We start from the raw sequence: 25338 nt of genomic DNA, 5'->3' as shown, positions 1-25338 counted from the left end.
TGGAATTACCGTGTTCATTTAGCTTTACAAAAAGCAGAATACCCTGTTCCTGGGCTTCTGTTGAATTCGTTGCTAAAATAGCAAATCTGAGCTATGGTTTTTTCCTCCACGTGCATTTCCTGGCTTTTGCGTGTTCAGGTCAGACGTTTTGTTGACTGTCCCTGTTTGCACCACTGGCACTGGGAGGAGAGAGGGGTTGTGTACAAGCTCTGATGGCCGAACTGCAATGACATGTTTTATTCTAATGATGTTTTCTTTTCTGTACTTTGGTGTTTTTTCTCCCCTGACATCCAAATTGTTAGTCAGCATTCTCCTCTAGTGTGTCCTTTGTGCACCTTGCCCTCACTCAAGAGTGTTCCTGGCCATGCTATTCACCTTTTCCTACCACGCAGGACATTGCTGAGAACGGGTGCTCGGCCGCGCCAGAGGAGTCCCTGCCCAGGACAGCACCCTCACCACTGGGGGAGAAGAAGGACCCTAAATTAAGAGAGGACAGAAGACCAATCACAGTACATTTTGGGCAGGTAGGTCTCAGTGTCAGGTCTCTTTAAATTGTGTGACTCAGCAAAACCAGTTCAGAGAAAAATCACAGTAACGAAGATGCCAATCGTTTCATTATTTCCACTTGCTGAATTATGTTATCATGGCTTTAGTTCTGCTGCATCTGTTTAAATGAGAGTCCAAAACCTGATTTTTCTGGGGTTTCTTGATTCCTTTTGTTCATACGATGATTTTGAGGAAAATAAATTCGAAGCGAATGGGGGGTGAAGCATAATTATTAAAGCAATTTTATAAACTATTTTGTGGTTCTTTCAGCTTGCAAAGAGCTACAGCCCTCAGGACTGAGGGTGTAGAATTTAAAATGTCCTCTGTTATCTTGCCAGATCATTAGTGTCAATATGGAACATCCAACTATTAAAGCATTTGAACAGTCTCTGAAAATTAAATGCGATGAACTAAGATGGAAAAATCAATTAATAGCTTGTTAGTGTACTCTGTATTCGGTATTGACAGCTGAGCTGTTCACATTAGTTACTCGTGTAATGTTTCTTTTGATATGTCTGCAAAACAGTGAGTTTGTGTGGGGTTTTTAAGAGCTAGTTATTTAGAAAATGTTGTAGTTTCTGTGATTTTCATGGAAAAACGTACAGTATTTATTATCAGTTTGCCAGTGTTCCCCTATTAAGTGTAGCCTGACTCAAAAAATAACATGATTTGTGTTTAGAGTTCTCTTTTCTTTTCCTGTATCTATTCTTTACACTGTTCTGATCAGAAAACAGGAAGGAATAGCTGATTTCTTCTAAGGAAGCAGAGTGTAATTTGCAAGCAATTGTAAAACAACATTATAAATTGGGATTTTTAGAGAAATACCTATGAATAGAAACCAGTGGCTGCACTGACTGTTCAGGCATTAGGGCTACATGAGATGATCAGTGCTCAGAGCAGTGTTGTCTGTATCATTTTAGAAATAGATTTATTTCTTTCGGAACTTTCACCACTGTGCTAAATGTAAGTTCTTGAAGACTTTTTGTAAGGCAGATTCTCTTCCAATTAAGTATTTGCAGTAGTGATTTATTTTTCCCTTACTTTCTGTGCCAATACAGTTGAGAGGAATTGGGGCTACTGGAGGAATGCAGCCATCTAGCTCCAGCAGGGACATGTTACATTTCATTTGAAGCAGTCAGAAATCAGATAATATTACAATTTATTTTCAGTTTTTCCTTTAGATTTTTATGAGGGATGGCTGGTTCAAACATTTTGGTAGATTAATGAAATATATATTTGAGTGGTAAGTGCAAATTTAAATTCATGAGGTTTCCTAACAGTCACTTTCAAATTTTTTAATGATCCCTTTCTGTGTGTCAAAAGAAACACACATCAGCTCTGCCGGCCCCTGGCTGTGGTGAGAGGCTCGCTGGCCAAATGCTTATTGCTGTCATTGCATTACGAGTGTTGGGCTCCCAAAACTGATGTGACTTAGCAGTTGTAGGGCTCTCCCCCTCCCAGCCTTTGTCCTGGCTCGGCTCTGCTCTTCCTGGTAGCCCGGTGCCAAACGAAAATGCAACCCCACTTCCATTGGAAAGGAAAAGATGTTCGGGTTTATGAAATATAGATTAAGGCTTTGGGGAGGAAAAAAAAGCAGCAGCATTTACTGGTTAAATGGGAGATGGCTTCTACCTCGTGATTAAAGGCAGCGATTTCAGTGTCACTTGTAACGCTGCCTGGAATGCAGAAGGTGGGAACAATTAAAGAGCCGCGAGCGTCGGCGCTGGGGCTGTTTGTGCGCTCGCAGCCCGGCGAGGCGCAGGATGAAAGCTGCCTGGCCATTGTCCCCGGGATGAAAGCTGCCGGGCCATTGTCCCCGCTGCCGGGCCATTGTCCCCGGGATGAAAGCTGCCGGGCCATTGTCCCCGCTGCCGGGCCATTGTCCCCGCTGCCGGGCCATTGTCCCCGCTGCCGGGCCGTGCCGGGCTGGCACGGGCGCTGGAGATGCGGCAGCGGGTCAGCCCGGCCGGCGGAGCGGGGACAGCTCCGCGCCCGCCGCGCCTCTAATTGAGACGTGCTGTCAAAGTGACAAACACATTTGCATACACTCGATTTATTTTCCTCGGAAAGGTCTGCGGGCTGCTGTTGGTTGAACATTCTTAATCAGCTCGCTGTAAGTGAGCCGGCAGCGAGCTGTCCTGTGCTGGGGGCTTCTCTTCATTACATGACAGATTAGCTAAAGGGGGATGGGCTGGGGAGCCAGCAGCAACCTTTAATTTTAACTCATTATCTCTCACCCTATAGTGAGTGGCTTTCCAGCCTTTCCAAACACAGTTGTGTGTCTGCAGTTGTGAGGCTACAAAAAATATCAGTAAAATATGTTGAAATGCCTTTGGAGGCACAGCACCTCAGCTGATGGTGCACCAAAATTTAGTGGTAATTATCTGGGTGAGATCCCCCAGCGTGTGGCTCATCCTGGCGAGTGGTGATCGGGCATCCTTGGAGAGCCTTCTTTATCATGGAATTGTTTTAAGGGTGCTCTCTGTAATACTCAGGCATTGTGGGGAAGCTCTCCTTGATGGTGAAAAGAAGGATTTTAGCCAGATAGCCTGGGGCAGTGCCATAAAGATTTAAACAAAGTGTTCTTAGTAAGACACCAGGAGACCAAGTGGGAGGGTGGGACCACAGCTTTTCTTTGGTGTGCCTTTATGTGCTTTTCGGTTTCCCCAGGGTGTTCCTTTCCTGTTGACTCTTGGATCAACCAAATACAGGGCTGTCACCACGGACTCCAGGGCAATCCAACTGTACTCAACAAGTAGCAGGAACTGTACAGACCACTCAAGGTTTAATGAGGGGGGAGAACAGGGAACAATTTTCAAGGCAAGGACAAGATTCAAATGAATAGTTTGTAGTACTGAATAGTGCTCTCTATTTTGGGGGAAAGTGAGGTTAATTGTTATGGAAGACCCAATGCTACAGAAAACATCCCTTGTGGTGCTGGGTCGGTGGTTGGACTTCATGGTCTTGAAGGTCTTTTCCAACCTTAATGATTCCATAAATGTCTTATTACTTGCTTTCTTCTAGTTTTTGTCATAAAAACTGGCCAAGATGTACTTAGAGCATCGGAGCACATGGTGCATATTCAGCTGCCAGGGCTGTCCTTGGGATCCTTCCCAGTGTGCCAGGCAGGGCAGGCACTGGGAGTGACCGTTGACAGGGCAGAGGGACACTCTAACACAGGTGATGTTTCCTCGTTTCCACACCTCGCTCCAGCTCTTTAGGTAGAGTGCACACGTCTGCCTGGGTTGTCTTTGAGCTGTTTGGAGAATAAACACAACACAGAGGCTGTGACTGTTCTGAACACGTGCCCTGTCAAACAAGCAGCTGTTGGGGCTCCTCTGGCAGGACCCACAGGATCACACAGGATGTGCCCAGTCTTCCCACCAGTCTGTGAGAGGGTGTGTGAGCACATGGGGGGAGCCCCAGGGCTTTAAAAACAAACCTACACTTAGGAACATTCTCCCTCTGGAGCCTTTCCACAGTCAGGAGCACGACTGATCTAGTAAAATTAAACCAGCAAATGATAGGCTGCCAGAAACATCACTTGTTGGGAAAGGGAATCATTTCATTAGAAGCAAGTGATCCTGCCAGTTCTGTGCAGTTCTCTAATTGTGTCTGTTATAATTGGAATGTCTTTTGTCAGCCTAGCTGTGTTTATGTTTCTGTGGCTTGTTTTTATTTACCAACAAATAGGATATTTTATTCCATTTTTACACCAAAAGGTAAAGCTTAACAACATACAAAAGACTCTTGAAGTATGTCTTTGGTGAAGAGATTCAGTCCTGTTCCACTCTTGATGCAAACTACAGAGAGTCAGTGCTCTGGGGGTAATGTAGATAACTATGAAACAAAAGGAAAGTACTCTCATGTACTAAAGCAGCTTTAGTCTAACTGTGGAAAGGCTTCTCCAGCTTCTCTTCCCACCTGATCCTGACTGCTGTTAAACTTTTGCAGGCCATAACATGGAAACTGCCATCTTCTTGGCTGTTTTGGTCCCATTTGCTGTAAATGAACGTGTTCATTTTTCCTGTTCACGATCTGCACTTGGACACACAGAGCAAACAGCTCTGCTTTGCAGGGCAGGGCTCTTCTTCCAGGAGATTAAACGGCATTAAGAGGTCAGGGGGAAGATGGAGAACAGCAGCCAGCTACATTCCAGGAATGCAGCACTGGATGGCTGAGGCCAGAGGCAGCAGAGGAGGGATTATCTCCGGGGTAAAAGGGATGAAGCAGGGAAGGGAGGAAGGCTCCCTTGCCAGACCCTGTGACTCCCTTCACACCCAGGTGCATCGGAACAATAGCAGATTCCCCTGGATCACAGCAGGCATTGTGTGGCACTGAGGTAGAAACCAAAGGGGAAAGGGGAAAACAAGTTCATTTGCTAATATTCATACAACTGTGTGCTCTGGCTGCAGAGCAGCCTCCTCTCCTGGCCACTCAGGGCTGCTCGGGCAATAGTGGGGCCTTCCTTAGGAACAGGAGCCTCCCTTCCCCTCTGCCCACAGATGAGCAGTGTGGGCTCCCTGTTGCTTTCTGTGCAGCCACGTGGAGTTTCCTCCCTCTCTCCATTTGGTTCTTTATGGATTTAGCAAAAGTATAAGCCTAGTTCTTTAAAATGTTTTTGTCTACAGAAAGCATATCTTCTACCCTCATTTCTTTCCACTCCTTTCTTTGACTGTTCCTTTCAGGAGGGAATTCAGTTGCTCGGTAAGAGTCACCTTGCAAGAAAGGCACATGGTGTGGTCCAGAAGCACTGGTCCACCTAATGTCTGCTTGAGGCCACTCAGATGTCCCATCAGGTTCCTGGGGGACAGTGTTCTTAGGCAGTGAAAACAGTGTCAGTGGACGAGACAATAATGCATTGGATTGAACTCTGCTTTGGGCAGAAATGGTGATCCTGGGGCGGGAGGGATGAACTGAAAGGCCTGCACTCCTCATGTGTGTGAATGTGTGTAAATGTGTGCCCAGGGGGCCTGGCACACTCCTCAGGAAGGTGTTCAGCACTGCAGAGCCTGCCCAGGGGCTCCTGCCTCTCCTGCTCCCTCTGCCCAGGGCTTTCTAACGAGCACCCCAGCGCTGTGTTCCCCTCAGCTGCTGCAGCCGTGCGTGGCCCCGGGGCTGTGCAGGAATTCATGCTTTGCAGCGGCCCCAGCCCTGCACCCAGAAGGTGTGTTCATCCACAGAAAAGCACATTCTAGACTATGGCTTTTCCAACTGTCTTGGTACTTCGGGCACTGCTTAAACAGGGATGTTCAGAATAAATGTACTGCCCTGGGTACACTATGTCAGCTGCTGGAACACTGGATGTGTGCAGGGAACACTCTGCTGGAGCGACCTCCCAGGGCTCTGTGACAAGGGATAGCAGCTGTAACATGTCTGCAGCTTCCTTGTTAGTCCTGTTATGCTGAGGAACCCGTAAATATCTTGTAGAGAATATCTTGGTCCATCGCTGCTGGCATGTGGAAGAAGAGTTGTGCTTTATAAATAATACATGCATATAAAATAAATACATCAGTACATGCAAGGCTAACCAAATCACCTAGATTGACAACTGAGGAGAGCTCGGAGTGTCTTATGGGTGACTTGCTTTTCTACCAATGTAGATCAGCATCCAGAAGCTTCTTATGTATTACTTATGAAGCTGATACATGCAGTTAGGCCAGAACTGTCTGAACTGACCTCTGGGCCACTGGATTAAACCCGAAGATTAAAGGGAGAGAGTATGAGAAACATGATGGTTGTACCCGCTGACCCTGCTGTGGCTGCGGGCTGGGCCAGGCTGTCGGCCCTGCCCAGAGCTGGGCTGGTGGCACAGTCACAGAGCTGGCAGTGCCATGTGCAGGCAGGGCAGCCAGGTCCCCTGGGGGTGAGGGCAGTGTCCCCCAGCCAGGCAGCCCCAGGGAGCGAGGAAGCTGAGCCAGGCAGAGAGTCATCCTGTTTAGAGAACTGATAAATGAGAGACCATCTCTTCTTTTGTCGGTTTTTATTCTGTGCAAGTATTCTGCTTGCTAGAGAGGAATAGCTGTTAGGAGATAATAAGGAATATGTCCATTTTCCAACATTTTAAATCGTGTGGGTTGCATGATCTCTTTCATTTGAATTCCAGCATCAGGCCCACAGAAAGCCAGTGTAAAGCTGACAAAATGACCAGTTAAAAAAGAAAACACGCACAAACAACGTGGCTTTTTTCTTTATATTTCATATTGCGTTGCTGGATTTTCCAGTATTTTAAATGAAAAATATATGTAGTTAGTTCCATGTTGACAATGTCCTTGAGGATTTGACAGTGAGATTTTCCAGCAGTTGCTCTTCGTTAGAATCCTGGTGGTGTTTAATAAGGCAGCCAAACTGCTGGCACCTCGGGCTCGTGTTTGTTCTCCAGGGCTCGGGGCTGCTGCAGTAAGCACATCGACCAGGGCTGATCATTACAAGGGCGTACGCCACCAGGAATAAAAATGTCACACGTTCTCCCATCTCACAGCGGTACAAAATGTCAGTCCTGTCAAACAGACATTGCAGGTAGCTCTGAGCAGTCGGTACAAATTGGGAAGCCGAATATTCCCCCAGCTTTCTGATATTCTTCATCTGAAGCAGAAGAAAAACAGTTGTTAACCTATTAGCTGTGATTTTAAACTCTGCTGAGGTAGTAGATGGATAGGCTTTAACACAGGGATAAATATATTCTGTGGGTCTGGGATTTTTTGCAATGTCTCTCCGTCCATGTATGTTGAGAAACAGAGTGAAAACAAGCCACAGCAAAATGAGCCTCATTTTGGTAGAAGTCATTTGAGATTCTCTCTCACACTCTTCTGTGTTTTATCTCTGTGAGCAGTTCTATAAAAACCCTCCTTGCTGGTTTGCTGTAATCCAGACAGAGCCTGGTTCGATGGGTTGAGGGAGTTTGCCTTCCTGGCCCTTCCATCGTGCATAATGTCACATTCAGGATTTTATTCTCTTTCTGGACAAGTGAAGGTTGTGCTGCTTTCAGGGTAAGGCCACTGTGAGATGGAGAGTCCATAGGATGTGTTCTTTCTGGTCTAGCACCAGAACATACCAGTGTGTTCCCTGAGTTATCCCTCTAGGATTGAGGCGTGGATATTGTCAGTGCAGGACTCTGCTGTTACTGCACGGTCCAGGAAAAAATCTGGTGCAAAGGATGAAGGGCAAAGAGGTGTGAGAATATTAAAGAAATAACACGAAATTATAGCCAGTCCCCAGTGGTTGCCCGAGGGGATGAGGAGAGCAGTGAAAGGGCTGCAGTGTTCTGTGTCAGAGAACGGGACTCACAGGCTGTTCTGGGTGTAGGAATGTCTTTGTTTTTTCTGTGACACCTTCTCAGAACACAGAACTGGGGGGTGTGTTTAAAGCAGTGAATCCCTTGCCCAAACAGCAGTGACTGTGGAGCAGGTTGCCAGAGGAAGGCCCAGCAAAGAGCAGGGATGTGACAGGAGGTGCCAGTGGATCAGAGCCCTGGCCTGCCATGGCCTGGGTAGCACCTGTCTGCAGCAGGACTGGGTCAGCTGCACACAACAATGGAACAACGTGTGTGAGGCTTCTTTGAACCAGAGTGACTCTGAACTAAGCGTGTTGTGTTCTGCAGGCATCTGTTTGCTGTGGGGAGAGATCCCTCCTGCACATAGCTCTGTGTGCAGTGGCTCTCAGACTGGTCTGCAGCACCTGGGCTCTGTGCCAGGGAAAGAAGAGGCTGTTGACAGGCGTCTCCTTTGGAAAATGTCAGGAGTCCTCAAACTGCAAAGTGTCAAATGATATCAGTTTAATGGTTAAGGGGGTATTTTACATTTTTTAGAAGAGCTGAGTGCACTCCCACCAATACAGGTGGGAGGAGGTCAGGGCTGATTTTCAGCTGCACAGCAGACAGAGAGGGGGAGAGGAGAACTCAGTGGACACAGTCTGAGGTTTTGTTGGTGTCACCTTTGGTGGGGTTTGCTGCTTGTTTGCGTAGGGCAGGAACTTTCCTGTCACTGGGGCTGGGAAGAGATCAGAAGTCTTGACAGGTCTTTAAACCACAGACACCATTACAAGTTAACCAATCCTACATAATATTCCTCCCATCTACATCACAGAACAGCACATGCTGCTTTGGGCATGGCCTGTTCCAGTCTCCTCAGCACACAGAGAAAAATATATCCATGGAATTCTCAAAATTCTTCCCTTTTTTTCCTGTAATTGCAGACAAAAGAAATAAGATACCATTCAGCTCTACAGCCCAGGAGTTTATGATTTAAGCCATGTGTTTTTAGAATAGCATTAGTTATCAACAATAATAATCCACAGTAGTGCACCTGTGGTTTTAGGATTTTGGCTTTAGGCATTGCTACATTTTTGCCAGACTCGTTCTACCTTCCCAATCTACAAATGTGCCTTGAAGAATGAGGCATCCCTTAAAACATGGAGATTATTTTTATCACAGGACCCAGCAGATTTCTGTTGAAGTATTTCAGAGTGTAAATTAAAAATATATGCTGTAAAGCAGACACTGTTCCTGTCATCCCAGTTTGTGAGCTGTACATATGGGAGTATGTAAAAAGCAGAGTGTGCTGTGCAGGGATCTGGATGGATAATAAAACAGCTGCCTCGTAGATTCCATCTGCTTTCTGTACTGAATCTTTTTAGGTACCAGACATTTTTCAGTGTTGTTATTTTCTCCCTTTTTTTGTTTTTAATTGAGTGTTCAGTTGAGGTCCAGCACATTGTCCCAAAGCACTGCAGATCTCTTGCAGCCTGATGTGTGTGAGCCTGGGCACATTCAGGACAGGGCATCTCTCTCCCATGTCTGATTGGCTTGAAAACATACCAGCAGCTTTTGAACCAGTCCTGCATTTCAGAAGGAAGTGGGATATTCATGTAGAAAAGCTTTGTTTTGGAAATCATTGGAAACACCCCTCACTGCTAATTGAGAAACGCTTCTGTCTACATGTACTGACAAACCAGTTTTCATCTGGCTGTGTTTTCTTTATGCATTTCTCTCTGGTTGCACTTGTTGCTGCACGTGAACCAGCACCTCTAATGTACTCACAAAGGCTCTGTTTTGAATACCACTTTAAAAAAAAATCTCAAAAGACATCCACAATTAGTTTGAGATAATGCTCTGCTCACGAGCTGTTACCTCACAGACCAAAAACGATCTTTTTGTAATGTTTTCTTTAGTATAAAAAACCTAAATAGCTGTGCTGTGAAAGTTCTCTGGGCATATAATAGCTACTTTATGAGATGTGGGATCTGTAATTTTTAAGTAGTATTTTGATAGTGTAAAAAGGAATATAAGATTTTTCTTCTTCCAGCATCTCATAGCTTAAGTCACTTGTCTGATAATTAGTAAACCAGTGCCAGATCTGCAGCCATAAAATTGGCTTTCTGCAAATTTTCTGTCCTGTTGCTTTAGAAGTATTTCGAACAAGACAATTAAGCAAATATCCAGAGGAAAAAGGTATGCTGGTAAACAGCTACTGGTGAGGAAGTGCTAATTTAGACATTTCTCCCCTTCACAGAAAACAAGAGTACACACATTTAGGACGGTACCTAGGGCAGCAATTTACCAGCTTTTAGCACTGTAGCCCTGTGCTGGTTCCTGCCCAGCCTCCTCACAGCCCAGGTAATTAAGTTGATGTTCCAACACAGCTTCACCTGCTGACCTTTCAGAAACAATGTGTTTTGCTGCATTAACAAATTAACTTCAAATCAGTGGCTCTTCCAGTAGATATGGTGTGCACAGAGTTGGAACAGGCTTGCCTGTCCCGTTGTGGTGGCAGACAGTGAGAGCAACGCTGGAAATGAAGCCCTGTTACCGAGGCTGTCGTGCCCACTGCCCCTGCCTGCTCTGCTCTGTGCTGCCCAGCACTGATCCAAGCCATCCATCCTATTGCCCTGGGAATGTGCAGTTTGGCTCACTCTTCTGTTCAGATCTCTTCAGGGCTCAGAAGTGCAATACATCCGAGGCCTCAAAACAAACTGTGTTCCTGGTAGCACTTCAGTGGGTAAGATAAATCTGAGTGTGAGTTGGATTTGCCTGTGTTGTTACAAGCACTGGGGTCACAGTTCTGAGAGTTAACACGATGCCTGTTTAGAAGTCCAAGAGACACAAAAGTTTCTACACCTTTAATCTTTTCCCAGAGCAGCATTTGTATGTGTCTTTATTGTGGAAACACATAGAATTATTTTTTGATCAGAGATGAAAGCTTAATCATGTGTGATATCTAAATCTCAGCTGGAAAAAATAATGCAGTGACAGGATAAGGATATGAAAGTATTGTCACCTGCAAAGGAGTAGTTTGTTGTAATATAAATGCATTGGGTATTTGTAGTGTATTTCTTTTCACTTACACAGAGCTAAAGGGATACTTGCACAAGTAGTTTTGAGTTCCAGGCCATGTCATCTGGGCAGTGCATTCCGACCTCGAGCCAGGACAGGAGCTGAGCACGTGCTCACCTCCAAGTGTATGGAAAGCTTAACTGGAAAGGTTTTCCCGTGCTCTTAAATGTCTGGTTTGAGGCCTTTCCCATAACCCTTCACAAGCACCGAAACCACTCTTGAGGTTTTAGTGAAAGCGTTTTTGAGTATCCTGCTCTCCCTTGGCATAAATGCAGTCCAGAACATTTGAACCTCGAGGGCCACGAATCCCCCTTGAGCATCTTTGTTGTCTCAGTAAATTTTGGCTGACTGGTCTGGAGTGCTGCTCCTGCTGCCTTTGGTGTGACAGCAGCTGTGTGCAGCCCACGTCAGCAGCAGACGTGGGGACCTGTCCTGTCGTGGCAGGTCTCAGGTCATGGGATTTGCCACTGTTTTGGAAAAATCAAATAAGGAGGTGAGTATGAAGGTGAAGGCCGTGCTGTCAGCTGCTCGTGCCGCCTGTGCCAGGAGGTGGAGTGTTCCCTGCAGGTGACTTTAATGCAGTTTCCACTTTGCCGCCGCAGCACAGACTCCGCCCGCCCCGGCCGCCGCCCCCCCGGATCCAGCGCTCGGCCCGGCCCGTGAGTAGCTGGGGTTTGTCTCCCTGCACAGCTTAACCCTGCCTGAGCTGCCTCCTCCAGCACTACTAAACCTGGCCCTGGGACTGTCCAGCTGCACAAGCCGTGTGTGAGCTGTGCTCCTGACTCTCTCTCAGCCCGGCACCCGGGGGGCTCTGCTTCTCTCTGGAGTCCTGCAGCTCTGCAGGTAATGGGGCTGCTCTGCCAGGCTCCTCTGACCTCTGCGGGGATTGCTTACCCAGAAAGCCCTGCTGGGCTGGCAGAAGTTTTTAGCCAGTGAGCTTTTGAAGACTTGCACTGAACTCAAATACGAAAGGAAGCAGAAGTCTGAAGAGAAAATATTTATTCTCTGCAAGTTATGCTTTAAATTACTTTGAGATGCTTAATTCTTCTCCATGGAACAGCTGTGTGAGTAGAGTTGAAGAAAGCAGGTGGATGTTTGGGCAGTAGGACACTGGTACCACGCTGTGGAGGACATACACTGAGTCATTCCAGTGTAAAACAGGCATGGCAGGTTGGCCAGGGGAAGGGACTCTGCCATGGAAGGACTGCACAGAAATTACTGGCAGTGCAGTACCTGTCCTGTGTTAGGCAGGGATACCTTATTTCAGCAGTTTTTGCCCCAAAACGCTCCCTGTAGGACAGTTGTTGTCTATGAACTCTGCCAGATGGCTTTAAAACTGGAGACTCTGCTGGATCTGCACCAAATTTTTATTTTTTGTAGTAGGGCAGGCAACAGGTATCAGTTTAGGAGGGGTGTTGGTTTTTGCAACAGCCTTGGAAGATATTTATGTCTAATTCAGGACTTCAGCTTCATGAATATAATTCCCCCAAATCATCTTACTTCTTGCTTCCTTACACATACACACATGTTCATAAGAAAGAGAGAGATGCAAGTTTTCAAATCTAGTCTTGCTAAAACTTGTTAAAATATGTTTTGGATGAGCAGGTAACTGTTTAACAAGTGCACTTGGGTGTGTGTTTTAACTTTTGATCTCTGGTGCATGTTCCTGTGTTACATTTCAATAGCATGTGTTTCTTCTCCTCCTTCTTAACTCTGGGTGTCCAGCTTAACAGAGTCACTTCCATGGATTTTTGCTCTGAAGATTTCTGTTTTCTGTGTTTAAAAAGGAGCACTGACTATGTTTATGTGTGTTCTGTTAAATGTGATTGCCGTGGGAGACCCCCCCAGGTTGTTCCACCGGGATCAGACGTTCCCTGTTCCGTGGGGTTCCTGTGGTGCTTCAGTGCCCTCGTGTTCCATGGCTGGCAGGTGTATGAGGGCATGTTGTGATTCCTCTGCACCAGAGCTGCTGAACAGTGGTGTTCAGATGGAGTCATTTATGACACGGGTTTATTACATTTATACATTTATTACATGCTAAGACTGTTTAATCTCCCAGCTGTAGTGCATTAATAGTCCTCCCTGTGATGTGTTTGGTTCAACTGTCTTTGCTCCCAATGTGATTGATAAAAGGTTGGAAATGTAATAATGAAAGCTCCTGTTGCATTCATCTGGCTGTGTCAATAAGTGGAACAGAAAGGCTTCATTCATCAAGAGGAAATTCAAGATAAATGTAAATGATTATAATCACTCCCAAAAATATGCTTGTACCACATATACATAAATTTGTTGTTGTTCAGAACTGTTATTTGGCTTTTAATAGTTGAAACACATTTGTGTGTGTGTAAATAATACTTTGTGCAGCTGCTTTTCCCCTCTCTCAGTCTTGGCAGCCATTCCAGAAGTGGGTACCAGCAAGTCAGTGATCCTGGCCTTGTTCACAAGCACTGAGGGAGGACACCAGGTCCCTCTGCTCTTCCAACTAGGGCCACATAAGAGCAGAATTCCTGGGAAATTCTTACTGCTGCAGGGAGGACTCCATGGGCACTGGTGCTTGCAATATGAGTCACTGCTAATAATAAAGCCAAAAACACACACCAAAGAAAGGCTAAGGAAGCAGAACAGAGATGTTCTTTGCATTCTGCTGGTTTGGAAATGAGCTGTGGTGGTATTATGAAAGAGAGAGGGTTGTTGCTTATAATTAATGGAGATCTGTTTGGTCTAACAGTGGCTGTTTGGAAACTTTATTCAATTAGAAAAAGTTAAAATATAATAATTATGCCTAATGTTGATGGGGACAGTAATAAGCACATTCAGCCCTTCTGCCCTGGGAGTTTACCTTTGTTCTTTTGGCAGTGTGCTCACGTAATTGGATTTCTTTGATACTTTTGCATTTGATAAGCATTTAACCTTGCCTGTTTTTCTATGTGAGGCTCAAAATCCAGCAAGGAATGACTTGATTCCTGGCTTTTCCTGCAGTTCCCCCTGAACAATGCCCTAAATCCCCCTTGGCACGTCACCCCGCTCTGCCCTGGACCAGTGGCCCCCAGGGCCACCCCAAACTTGCTCTGTGTCCCTGCTCCCAGCACACCCCCAGAGGTGAAAGTGTCCCCAGCCCAGTGACACCCAGCTTTGCACATCAGCTCCCAGCTCCCGTTTAATTAAACAGCTGCTTTCTCCCTCTCCTTCCCCCTTCCTCCGCCGTGCTCCCCTCTCCCCGGCCCTCCTGCCTCTCTCCCCCCTCTCCTCTCTCGTCTCTGCCTGTTTTATCAGCCCTAATGAAGCAGTATTCTTCATCGATCCTGCTGATTGCCAGCCCATTCCTTTTGTTTGTTGGCACCGAGCCATTCTGCCGCGCTCTGACAGCTCAGCTCCTCTAATTAGCTCTGTTGTTCTTTTCCCCATGTTTCACCACGTTGCAAGTTCAGTTGAAGTTGCCACAAACTTAATCCTTCCATTCCTGCCATAAATTCACATTCTTAAGCCGTCTTTATTGTAGAGAGGAGCAGCCTTGTGTGGGGACTGATCTCCAAGACCTTAACATCTGACCTTTTCATAAGCCCTTTTTCCTAAGAAATAGTGGCAATACAGCTTGGATTTCTCTATCATATCTGCTGTGCACCATTTCCTTTGAAATGAAAATTCAATGCAATAATGCTGCTGCTACCTTCTGCATGCTGGTGTGCAGGGCAGGAGCACTGCACACGATTTGATAGCTTTTTCCTGGCTGGAGAATTTGAGGTTTATGTGCCTGGGAAGAAAAATACCAAAAAAAAAAAAAAAAAAAAAAAAAAAAAAAAATTCCTCCCCCAACAAGTAATAATTAAAATGATCCGTGTTTGGGATTTGTGTCTGGTGTTGGATCAGCTGAAGTGTTTGATCAGAGGTCTCTGTGTGTGTAACAGGTTCGCCCCCCAAGGCCTCATGTTGTCAAGAGACCCAAGAGCAACATTGCAGTAGAGGGACGCAGGACGTCGGTTCCCAGCCCAGAACAGTAAGTGCTTTGCTGCCCTGGCACTCACTGAAGGAGGCATTGAAAAATACTGCAGATCAAAGTTATTTTTTAACTTAACAAAAAATGGGATTTTTAAAATTTTTGGAACATTGTAGAGGAAGTGTGAAAAAGCAAGAAACCAAAGTTTGCTTATGAGAAAATTCTGGTTTGCCAGGTCACACACAGTGGCATCAGCGTGGTCAGTGAGATTCTCAGGTGTTGGAGGTTTGTTCATCTCTGAGTTGGTTTGTTTTGCACTTTTCTTTGAAGGACATGGTCAGGCACAGCCCTGCACACCCAGCCTGCTTGCCAGGCTGTACCTGGGAGGTTCAGACCTGCCTGTTCCAGGGTGATGGCACAGAGGGCTGTGTCTGCTGGCAGAGGGCAGCACCAGGAGGGCTGTGAGGAGCTCTGTGCTGAGGGCTGGGAGGGCTTCACTGGCTGCCACAGTACCAGCAAATTCATCACCCTTTTAGCTGTGACAGTAAAGGGGTGACATTCCAAACCAGCTGTGCTGCTGCAGCCAAGTGCTCCTGGATAGAACGTGTTGGTCTCCAACATCTGTCTGGTGTGTCCAAGTAGTGTGTGCTGTTACCTTGGAGAGGCTTTTTCAGCTGGTTTCACAGATGTTACATATACCAGGACTTTTTACAGAGCACCCAGTACTGTGTGGGTGCCTGAGGAGTTAGCAATGGGCCATCAAGGGAGACCCTGAGCAGAGACTGGGTGTATTGGACTTGCCAGCACAGCCCAGGGGACAGAGCTGTGTGTGACAGACACAGGGGAGGCTGCACCGTGTGCACTTGGGAGCTGCAGTTGTTGGTTCTCTGGGGTGTGGCTGCTCACGAGCTGAAGGTCCCAGCACCAAGTTCTGCTGGGCACAGCCTGGCATTAGCTGCAGTTCTTAAGGGTCCCAATAAGGAGGTTCCACCCCTCAGCTGGGAATCTGGGGAGCTTAAGGACTGTGCCTTTTGGTTGGGTGTCCCTCACCCCCCGAGTGAAGAGCAGGGGCAGCTTTTCCCAGCCTCTCCAGGTGGGGAGATGCCCTGGCTCTTACCTGAGCCGAACGGTCTCTGTTCAGCGTTTGCCGTTTTCCAGCAGTTATGTGCCGTTTTCCAGCAGTTATGTGCCGTTTTCCAGCAGTTATGTGCCGTTTTCCAGTGGAATTTGGTTGCCCTCTGGTGGAGCAGATGCAGAGCCCGCAAGGGGCCCGTGCTGGCCCTGCTCTGAGGTGACAGGGATTTTTAAACTGAAAGCATTTCCTTACTATTTGATCTGCATGGAGGTGGAGGATAATTGAATCAGTGTCACATTTCTGTGTGTTCATCTGGAGGGTTCTGCACTTTGGGTTCCAAAGCTGCTGCCATTCCAGGGGGCTCACTGCTCACGTGCATCTTCAGTTCCTGCCACCATCAGACCGCAAATTAACAGAAACATGAATTTTAACCATACTATTTATACACCACAATATATATTTTCACTTGTGTTACCTGGTAGCGTTGGAGGTGAGGAAATTTATATCTTTAGTTACCTGAGTTAATTTTTTTAGTATGTATAAAAGGAAAGCATTGTTTTGGGAGTGTCTGTGCTCATTTTCTAATAAGTCTTCAGTTGAAGCACAGGGGGGCAGGAGCAGTGACTGCAAAGAACACCCAAGATCGTGGCTTATGTCTGTTGTTAAACCAGTGTTTAGAAGAGTCAGAATTGTCAGTGATTTTTTCTTCTATTTCAATAGAAAGTTTATTTCTTTAGAATTGTATCAATAACCCAAGGTTTGTGATGTTTGACTCTTAAAAATTCATCCTTAATCTAAAATTTATAATTTTTAAAAAGCTTTTCTAGCTCTAAGGTAACAGGAAGAGTTTGCAGATGAGAGCTCAGGAAATGCTGCATTACCAGCCAGGGCAGCCCTGACACTGGGCTGTGGCTCCTTAAACACAAATGAGCTGGTCACAGAAATAAGGTGTCGCATTTTCAGCAGCCAGGCAGATTTCTGAGAGCTCCCTTTTACACCACAGCGAGATTTCCTATTAGCTGTGGAATAGGCTCTCCAGAGTGCTCTGGGATGTCTCCCAGCTGGCTCCCAGGGCCTGTGGAGCGGGAGGAAATGGAACGGGGCAGTCAGAGGGTCGGGCTCCCAATTACCGCGTGTCAGAGGCCCTGGGGTGCTGTGACAGGTCATTATGGCCCTGCCCCAGCCCTGGGCACTGGCACAGGAGCTGCTGCATTCCCTGTGTCCAGGAGAACGGGCTGCAGGGCCGTGCTGGGCGTCCCCAGCATTTGGGATGGAGTCAGTGGTGCTGTGCTGGATGGTGCAGGCTCGTGAGGCACATTAAATTCCAGGTGTAACCAGGCTCTCAGGGCTCCCCCACACAGCATATGGGAATGGGAAGGTTTTCCATGGCCTCACTGCAAGCAAGGAGCTCTGACAGTGTTCAGGATCTGCAGAAAGGGATTCCAGGGGTAGGTCTGAGCTGTGTTCAGGTGGAAGAGTTCCCAGGTAATCCCCTCAGTCCCAAGTCTCCTATTTCATACCAGCAGGAAAAAAGCCCATGCATCCAAATCCCTCATTCTCTGCATTTCACTAAGAGGCACAGATTCCTTAATTCCCTAGAGCTCCTGTATGGCTGTTCTTTACAAAACTATACCAATAAAAAATTATTCTCCCTTAGATTTGGGGAGCCCTTTTTAGGAGGATAATGTCAAGTCCATAGACCCCTTTGTACCATAATGCCTGTCCTCAGGAAAGAGCAACACTGTAATCAAATACACAGATTTAATTTTCCCATAACTGAAACATCCTTTAAAATTATCGCAGAATTCTCCTTATTAATTCCCATATCCTGCACTCCCGTTTTCTGTACGTATTTTTTTTCTATCTCAAGTACATTTAGGTGTCAATTAAATTTGAAATATCTACATTTGTCAGCATTTCATTTTTGGCCAGCGTGATGTGCCGCTGATTTGTCCATGCATCCTGACACATGAAAAAAGCTGCCGAGATGCAGATCCCCCTCATTAAGCGGAGCCCGCCGTGGCGGCGGTGCCGGCGCCGCTCTGACACGGTATTTACGGGCGCGGGCGCTGTCAGCGCTGTCACCGCTCAGGGACACGGGGCTGTGCGGGGCGGGGACCCTGCGCTGGGCACGGGCACGGCCCTTCCCCTTATCCCTTACCCTTTTCCCTTTCCCTTCCACTTCACCTTTCCCTCTTCCCCTTTCCTTCTTCCCCTTCCCTCTCCCTTTTCCTGCATATAAATATACATATATATATATGTGGAAATTCAGTGTCACTCTGGATTTCTGGACATCACATTAGGTTTTCTGGACTCATGTTAAATGGTAGCTTACTCTCTTAAGACACAAAGACGTGTATCTGAGTTCAAAACACGAGTATTTATTAGGTGTCTTTGCTTTCTGCTTTATTTTAGGTAGAGCCTTTTATTAATGTAAATTGATTTTTTTTTTAATCATAGTCACTTTCTAAAAAAAAAAAAAAATTAAAAAATGTTCAAACCAATGGTTCCCACTGCAGTGGCCTCCCCTCCCTTCCCCTGGATACCTGTTACAGCAGGAGAGGGAAAAGCACAGCAGTGCCCCAGCTTTCATGGAGTAAGGCAGGCTGATTTAACACCATCAGCTGCAGCCACTGCCACCTGTCAGAGACCTTGTATTAATTAGCTCTGTCCTGATTGTGAATAAACATTCATTGGCAGTGGCAGTGTCCAACTTCTCCTTTTCTGAGCTAATCTTTAAGAAATGATTTTCAGTTTACCAGAGAGGAAAGAAACGTATACTGGATGTTTCATATCCATCCTTGGGCAGTTTTGATTTTATTCTAGAGTGAAGCAATTTTAGTATGAAAAACAGGTACAGGTAGGAACTGACACCTGGAGTCAGCTCCTGTGTGTGCCAGGCTAATGCCAGTGTGTCTGTGGAGCAGCAGGGAGATGTGATGGGTGTTTGCTTGCAGCCAGAGCTCCGAGCCGTGTGTCTGAAGAACAAGGAGATGCCCAACACCAGGGAATGTGGTGGGAGATGGGTTTGTGTGGCTCCCCTGCACTGTGCTGTGACTGCAGCTCACAGGGCCCTTCCCGACCCCATGGCACCCTGGCCTGTGTAGCAGAGCTGTGGTTTGTGCCCCTGTGAGCCCTGGGCAGTGCAGGCAGCCAGTTCAGGGGGGTTTGGAGCCTCCAGCTCTCGGGTTCTCTCCTCAGGAGCTGCGAGCAATTCATAACTGCCTTCTCTCTTCCTGTCCCCAGCCTGGTAAAGCCCATGCGACACTATACTGTCTTCCTCTCGGAGGACTCCTCTGATGATGAGTTTCAGCAGGAAGAGGATCCTGTCTCTGGCTTCTCTGAAAACTTTTTCTTCTCTGCTCCTTTCGAATGGTCTATCCTTTACTCTTTGGTTGTGCTCGTGCCGGCTGCCAACAGTGGGTTTTGCATTGCTCAGGGTGCCTGCTCCTGTACTGGCATTTTGGGAATGCTCCTGTGGTCTCTTTACAGTGCTTGGTGAATGTCCAGCATCTCTCCTGCTTGTTTGTTTTGTGTTGAGCAGCATGCAAAAGCATCCTCCTGCATGAACCACTGCAGCAGCCCACAGCCTACTGGAGCTCTGTGGGATGTCCCCCTGCCATTTGTCCTTTGTTCCACCATGCTGCTCGTGCTCCTGTCCAGGCCTTCTGCCACTCTTCTTTGTGCAGTGCTACTGTGATCTTGGGTTGTCCTGTGAGCCTTGTTCCAGTGGTTTTGGGTTGCCCTGTGAGCCCTGGTTCAGGGCAGTAACCAGCCTTCTCCAGTGTCACCTGTTTGATCCCAGCCTCTGGTCTGTCAGGTCCCACATCCCTGGGGACTCCCCGTGCATGTGTCCTCCCAGGGCGGTGGGTACAGTCTGACAGTTACACAGGGAGCAGGAGGTTTGTTGGGTTTGTTTGTATCCACCTTTTGAACTGGAACTTGTGGTACAGTTTAACAAATGCAGTCACTGGCTTGACCAGAACCTGCAGAAGAGGTTCCAGGGCACTGTGAGCCGCTGCCTCAGAAATCCATGTGGTGCCAGATCCAGGCAGTTCAGGAGCTGGGAGGTGGATCCCGGTCCCACTGGAGCAGCTGGAGCCTGCTGGCCACAGCTGCTTGGACCAGGCTGGAGGAGGAGGCTCCAGTGTGACAGGGGGTCTGCAGGTCCTGACATCCAGTGTGTGCTGCAGAGGGCAGGGTCAGGCTGACGGGAAGGGACGGGACTGCAGGTGGGTGGGATGGGGAGGTTCAGTAGTAAAGGGTCACAAAAATGTTCCCCTATCATGTTTGGGGTGGAGGAGGCCAGTCCTGTTTGCAGAATGTTGCTCAGGGGGTTTGCAGTGTGACTCAGTGCAGAGCACACAGGAGGTGAGACTGAAGGCACGACCAGGGTTTGAGATCCCCCTTCCCAAGGCCATGTCCCATCAGTGTCTGCCTTGTACCTGCAGTGTCACACTCCTGGGGCTGGCTGTGCCTGCTGTGTGTGCTGGGAGTGAAGTGAGCTGGGCTCTTTGGGAATTTGCATGATATAGATGCATTATGATAAAATATGGAAAGAGGAGGAGGGTTCTTCCATAGGATCTGTTTTTGCAGGTCTCACAAATATTTTCTTTTAATTGAAAGCTTGTTTAAATGCCACAGTACAACCAACTGCCAGTCAAGTGCCAATCCCCACAGCCATGTGTGGCACTTGCTGTTATTAATTGGATGCACATCGTGCTGCTGTTCTCTGTACACACCAAAATGCAAATGTGCTGGTTCATTTTTTTTGCTGAGGTTTGTGCAAGAGAAGCATCCTGCTAACTCAGCCTGGGCTAGGAATGTAAAGGAGGTGTCTCCATAATGGATTGTGCTGTTTCTTGATAAGATGACACCAGTGAAATCATTGGAACTCTGCACAGTGTTCCCAATTATTGCAGGAAAACACTGAATTATGTTGTGTGCTGAGTTGGCTCAGAGCAGGAGGCTGGAAGTGCCTGCAAACACAGGCCATGCCCGGCCTGAGGGGAGCATGGAGAGCTGGCAGCCCGTTATCCCTGCCCCCAGAGCTCCCTGCCCAGCCTGGCTGTACCTGCATGAGCACAGCTTCCCTCTGAGCACTTCCACCGGGCCTTGCCTGCCTGAACACCCCGGGTGCCAGGGCCCCTCTGCATGTCCCCCTGCCCGCGGGCACTGCCCACATCCTGCCCTGTGTGGGCTCTTGGGGCCGGATCGGGCACCAGGAGCTTTCTGTAACTCACCCAGCTCCTTAGGAATAGTGTTTATCACAAAAACATTTCAGAGATGGCCCTTTCCACCGTGGTGTCTGTCCCTGCCAGGCCCCAGCCGTACCGCGCCCTCAAGGAGTCGGACAGCGCGGATGGGGAGGAGCCGGAGCGGGGCAGCCCCGAGAGACCCCGGGAGCCGCTGCCCCCCAGCCCCCTGCTCGCCAGCACGGCCACCGACATCAACCTCCTGCAGGACATCTTCCCAAACCTGGAGGTGGAGTCCCAACCTCAGCCTCTGAGCCAAGCCAAGAGCCTGGAAGACCTGCGGGTGCCCGCGGAGGAGGCGGAGCAGCGCTGCACCTTCGACTACCAGGTCTGGGGGCTGGGGCTGCACAGCTCAGGCTGAGCCTCCCTCAGCCCGTGGGGAACCTCTTTGTGTTGTTGGGTAGATCCCAGTAGTAGTAGTAATAATAATAATAATAATAATATGTGTTCTGGGCAGTCAAAGTTACATTTCTGATGCTTTCTTGCAGAGAATGGACTTGGGTGTGTCCGAGAGGAGCAGGATTGTGCCAACCATGAAGCTGTCCCACCCCTACAACAAGCTGTGGAGTATGGGCCATGATGATATGGCCATTCCCACCAAGTATTCCCAGAGCTCACCAGAAAGGTCCCTGAGCACCCTGGGAAACGTGCCCCCAGTCACCAGGAGACCCCGGAGCAGGGACAGTGGTCTGGCTCCCTCAGAGAAGGATGAATCCAATCCTGCCATTCAAGGGAACATCACCATTCCAAGGCCACAGGGAAGAAAGACTCCGGAACTGGGGATAGTGCCACCACCACCAGCACCCCGGGCGTCCAAGCACCAGACTGCAGCGGGGTCAGGGGAGACCCTCCCCACTCCCGGCCGGGTCTCTGATCTTATCCCGGAGCCCTTTGGAGGGGGACACGTGTCCTTAGAACCTGAAATCCAGCAGTCTGGGAATTACTGCCCTCACCCATCTCAGCTGCTGTCCAGTGCTGGCAGCGCTGCCGAGATGCTCCAGCCTGTCAAGGTGCAGGCAGAAGGTGCAGGTAACGACAGTGACTTCCTGCTGGACCTGCTGGACCCGCTGCGAACGGCGGGCTGGGAGGGCCGGGCCCCACGAGGGCCCCCCAGCCTGCACAGCCCGGCCCCCACGGCTGCCTTTGGCCTGGGGGGAAGTGACTTTGTGCCTCCTCCAGCTGCACCATTTGTCCAGCCCCTGGGCTACCCTTCCCCAGCCCCACCACCTTTTCTACAGGCATCCCCTAATCCCTTCACCCAGACACTGCCAGGAGCCCTTCCAGTGTCCCTGGTCAGACCCCCGAGGGGCTCCTTCACCCCCTCCTTAGGTCACGCCTACAGCTCCAGCTTCATAACACCCGGTGGCTTCTACCCACCACAGAGACCTCAACCCAACCTGTCAACTCTGTCCATGCCAAACCTGTTCAGCCAGGCTCCAGCTGTGCCAGCAGCTGGTTCCCTGCTCCTGCAGAGCCCTTCTGCAGCCAGTTCCCTGCAGGCAGCGTGTCCCAGCGGGCCACCCAAGCCCCCAACGTTACAGGTGGGCCAGGCCAGCAAGAAGGTAGATCCCAAACAGGCTCTGGCTCTCCTGGCCAATGAACCCCCTCTGCTCCCTGCCAGGCCAGCCAAGGGCTTGGAGGCAGTGTTACTGTCCTCAAAGTCTGAGGAGACAAAAGATCCATTTGAAGATCTGTTAAAAAAGACCAAGCAGGACGTGTCACCCACGCCAGGTAAGGTGGAACAGCTCAGAAAGCGATGGGAAACCTTTGAGTGACACTCGATGGCCTTGGTGTCCCTTTGGGAGTGACAGAGGGGTTTTGGTTTTTTTGAGCCAGCATAAACCAAGCATTTCTTTTACAGAAGGCTGAGCCAGGACAGCTGCAGGACCATCACTGAGCTGCAACTCACACACGAGGGGGTTTGCCCAGAGTGCCCCGTTGTCCCCGTCCCTGCCACGGCTCCCTCCCTCCCCACCACAAACCCCGGGATTCCTGCACTGACCAAAGCGTGAAGGGAAGGGGGCTGGGTTGGGTTTTCCACACACAGCTTTTCAGGCAGTTCTACTGATGCAGGAATTACTCCTTCCCTGTGTTTTGAGTCCTTAGCACATGGCACACACTGTGCTGGGGCTCATTCCTGCCTCTGGGAATGGCCCTCAGTTTTTCTGGCACTACACATAGAAAGACAATATTATTTTGTTTCCACAGGCAAAGTGCAGCAAACAAACCTGGGTTGTGGGCTGCACTAAATTAATCCATCAGGCTCTGCTTTGTCCTGTCTTGGAACCCAGAAACTCTTTAGGTGGTGCTGTGGGATGGGGCTTTGACTCCGGGCCTTGCAGGGGCACAGTTGTCCCAAGGCCCTGCTGCCTCAGAACCACAGCACAGAGCAGCTGCTCGGGGTTTGGTCCTGTGTCTCTGTTGGGAAACTGGAAACACCAGCAATTGTTTTTTGGTTTTTGGGGTTTTTTTTTAGTTTGTTTTTGTTTAATACATCAGAAAATAGAGGCCATAAAGAGTATCCTAGTTCTTATATATGTGTATCTTAATATTATCTGTCAATAATATAAATGGCAGTATAGGAATGGAATGTAACAATATCTTACTTGATTATTACAAAGACAGGGCAGAATGGGGGGTCCCAGAGTTCCCAGCTCCCCAGGTGCAGTGGGAGGTGGTGCTGGGGGTGTCCCAGAGGGGGATCCAGGGGGGCAGCAGGACCCCCCCAGCTCTGCCCTGCAGGGCTGGGACCCCTCAGCCCCCCGGGCTGGACCCGTCGTGTGCTGCTCCCGGGACATGGAAAGGCAAAGGGAAGGACAGGGCACATCCCACGGGGTGTTGGGAGCCCTCTCTGCACCAGTGGAGTTCTGGGGAGACCCCCAGCCCCCCGTGGGGCTGTCTCTGCTCCTCCTGCCTCCCTGCAGAGGTGCTGTCCTGGGCTGGGTCTGGGACACTGGGGTGTAAACCTGTCACTCGCAGAGGGAATCGTCACCACGGAGCCTTGGCCAAAGGAAATCACCTTGGACACGTGGGGAAATCCTTGTAAAGCTTTACCTGATTTCCAGTGTATCTATTTTATTCATGTAATCTTGGAAGTTTTCTTACTCTGGGGAATGGGAATGGCTGTCTGTGCATTCGGGTCTGGGCAATACAAAAGAAAAATATTCTCAACAGCTGAAATGGCACCGGCTTGGGAGAGACCACAGAATTCCAGGGATATTCTGTTTCTGTACAGTGCTGTTCCTCTGACAAGCCATTCCCTCGGATTTGTATTTTCTTTTTGTGTTGGAAGACAGATGGGTTTAGTATTGCATAGTAAAATATTTAAAGTCTAAGATAACAGTTCCATTTTATTTTATACAGTTCAGACTATGAATGTTCTATAATTCAGTGTGGAATTTCAGAGCTCCTTTGCTGTGAGCTGGATGATCAAACTTTCTGGCTCCTGGTGGATGTGAATGGGCACTGGACAGTCAGTCCTGCCTTCACAGGCTCTGTGCTAGAACTGTTAATGTCACACAGGGATCAGACACTGAGGAAGCCCAGTACAGATGTTTAAAACCACTCAGTCCCACTGCAGTTCATGTCCCTCTCTGGTTACTTTGTCCATATTATGGATCATTTTATGCCACTGAGTTTTGGACAAGCACTTGGATCATTTTCTAAGTCAGTTTTGAGGCACTGGAGAGAATTAACATCGCACTGAAATGGCATTTATCACCCTCACTTTATTTTGCACCTCTGAGATTCTCTGAGGACAAGGAGTTTGGGACTTTCCTCATTTCTGGAATAGGGTTTGCAAGCAGGAGACTTTTGGGCTTCTTGTAATAAAGAAATCAAACTCTCCCTAGGGCAGTATCGAGGGGGTTTTGTCTTACTTAAACTCAGGAATTCCTAACAGGATTCATTCCTAATAGTGCTTGTCTGGGAGAGCAGACCAGGCTGGGAACCAGCTCTAGGTCTGACATAGAAGGATTTTTGATGTTTTCACTAAATCCAGGATAAAAAGTTTTCCTGATACTATTCATCAGAGACATTATCCTCTACTCTGTCCATGTTCCTGTCCCCACTTTGTGTTTGGTACCATTTCTCTTATTTTAGCTGCCCTTAGGAATAAGTTTATTTAAAAAAAAAAAAAAAAAAAAAGAAAACCAAACCTCTCTGGAGTTTGTGGGAAAAACAGCCACAACTCAGTGTA

General features: G+C 48.2%; 1 protein-coding gene across 2 annotated transcripts in view; it reads left to right on the top strand.

Annotated features, from left to right (window-relative positions):
- DENND1A (DENN domain containing 1A) overlaps window positions 1-24475 on the top strand; it is a 152006-nt gene extending 127531 nt beyond the window's left edge. Inside the window, exons 19-23 of one of the 2 annotated variants that reach the window (XM_027741335.2) lie at window positions 393-524; window positions 14782-14870; window positions 19132-19260; window positions 21207-21468; window positions 21629-24475. In XM_027741335.2, coding sequence (XP_027597136.1) covers window positions 393-524; window positions 14782-14870; window positions 19132-19260; window positions 21207-21468; window positions 21629-22915 — 1899 coding nt within the window. In that variant the 3' untranslated portion in view covers window positions 22916-24475. The remainder of the gene's footprint in view (window positions 1-392; window positions 525-14781; window positions 14871-19131; window positions 19261-21206; window positions 21469-21628) is intronic. The other variant, XM_027741337.2, reaches the window with a different exon arrangement.
- Window positions 24476-25338: the final 863 nt, after the last annotated feature.

The sequence above is a fragment of the Pipra filicauda genome, unplaced genomic scaffold, assembly GCF_003945595.2.
Source record: "Pipra filicauda isolate LSUMZ 115617 unplaced genomic scaffold, ASM394559v2 scaffold100_size2392355_pilon, whole genome shotgun sequence".
Classification (NCBI taxonomy): domain Eukaryota; kingdom Metazoa; phylum Chordata; class Aves; order Passeriformes; family Pipridae; genus Pipra; species Pipra filicauda.
The sequence above is the reverse complement of the archived record's forward strand: the minus strand, read 5'-3'. Positions and strand labels throughout refer to the sequence as shown.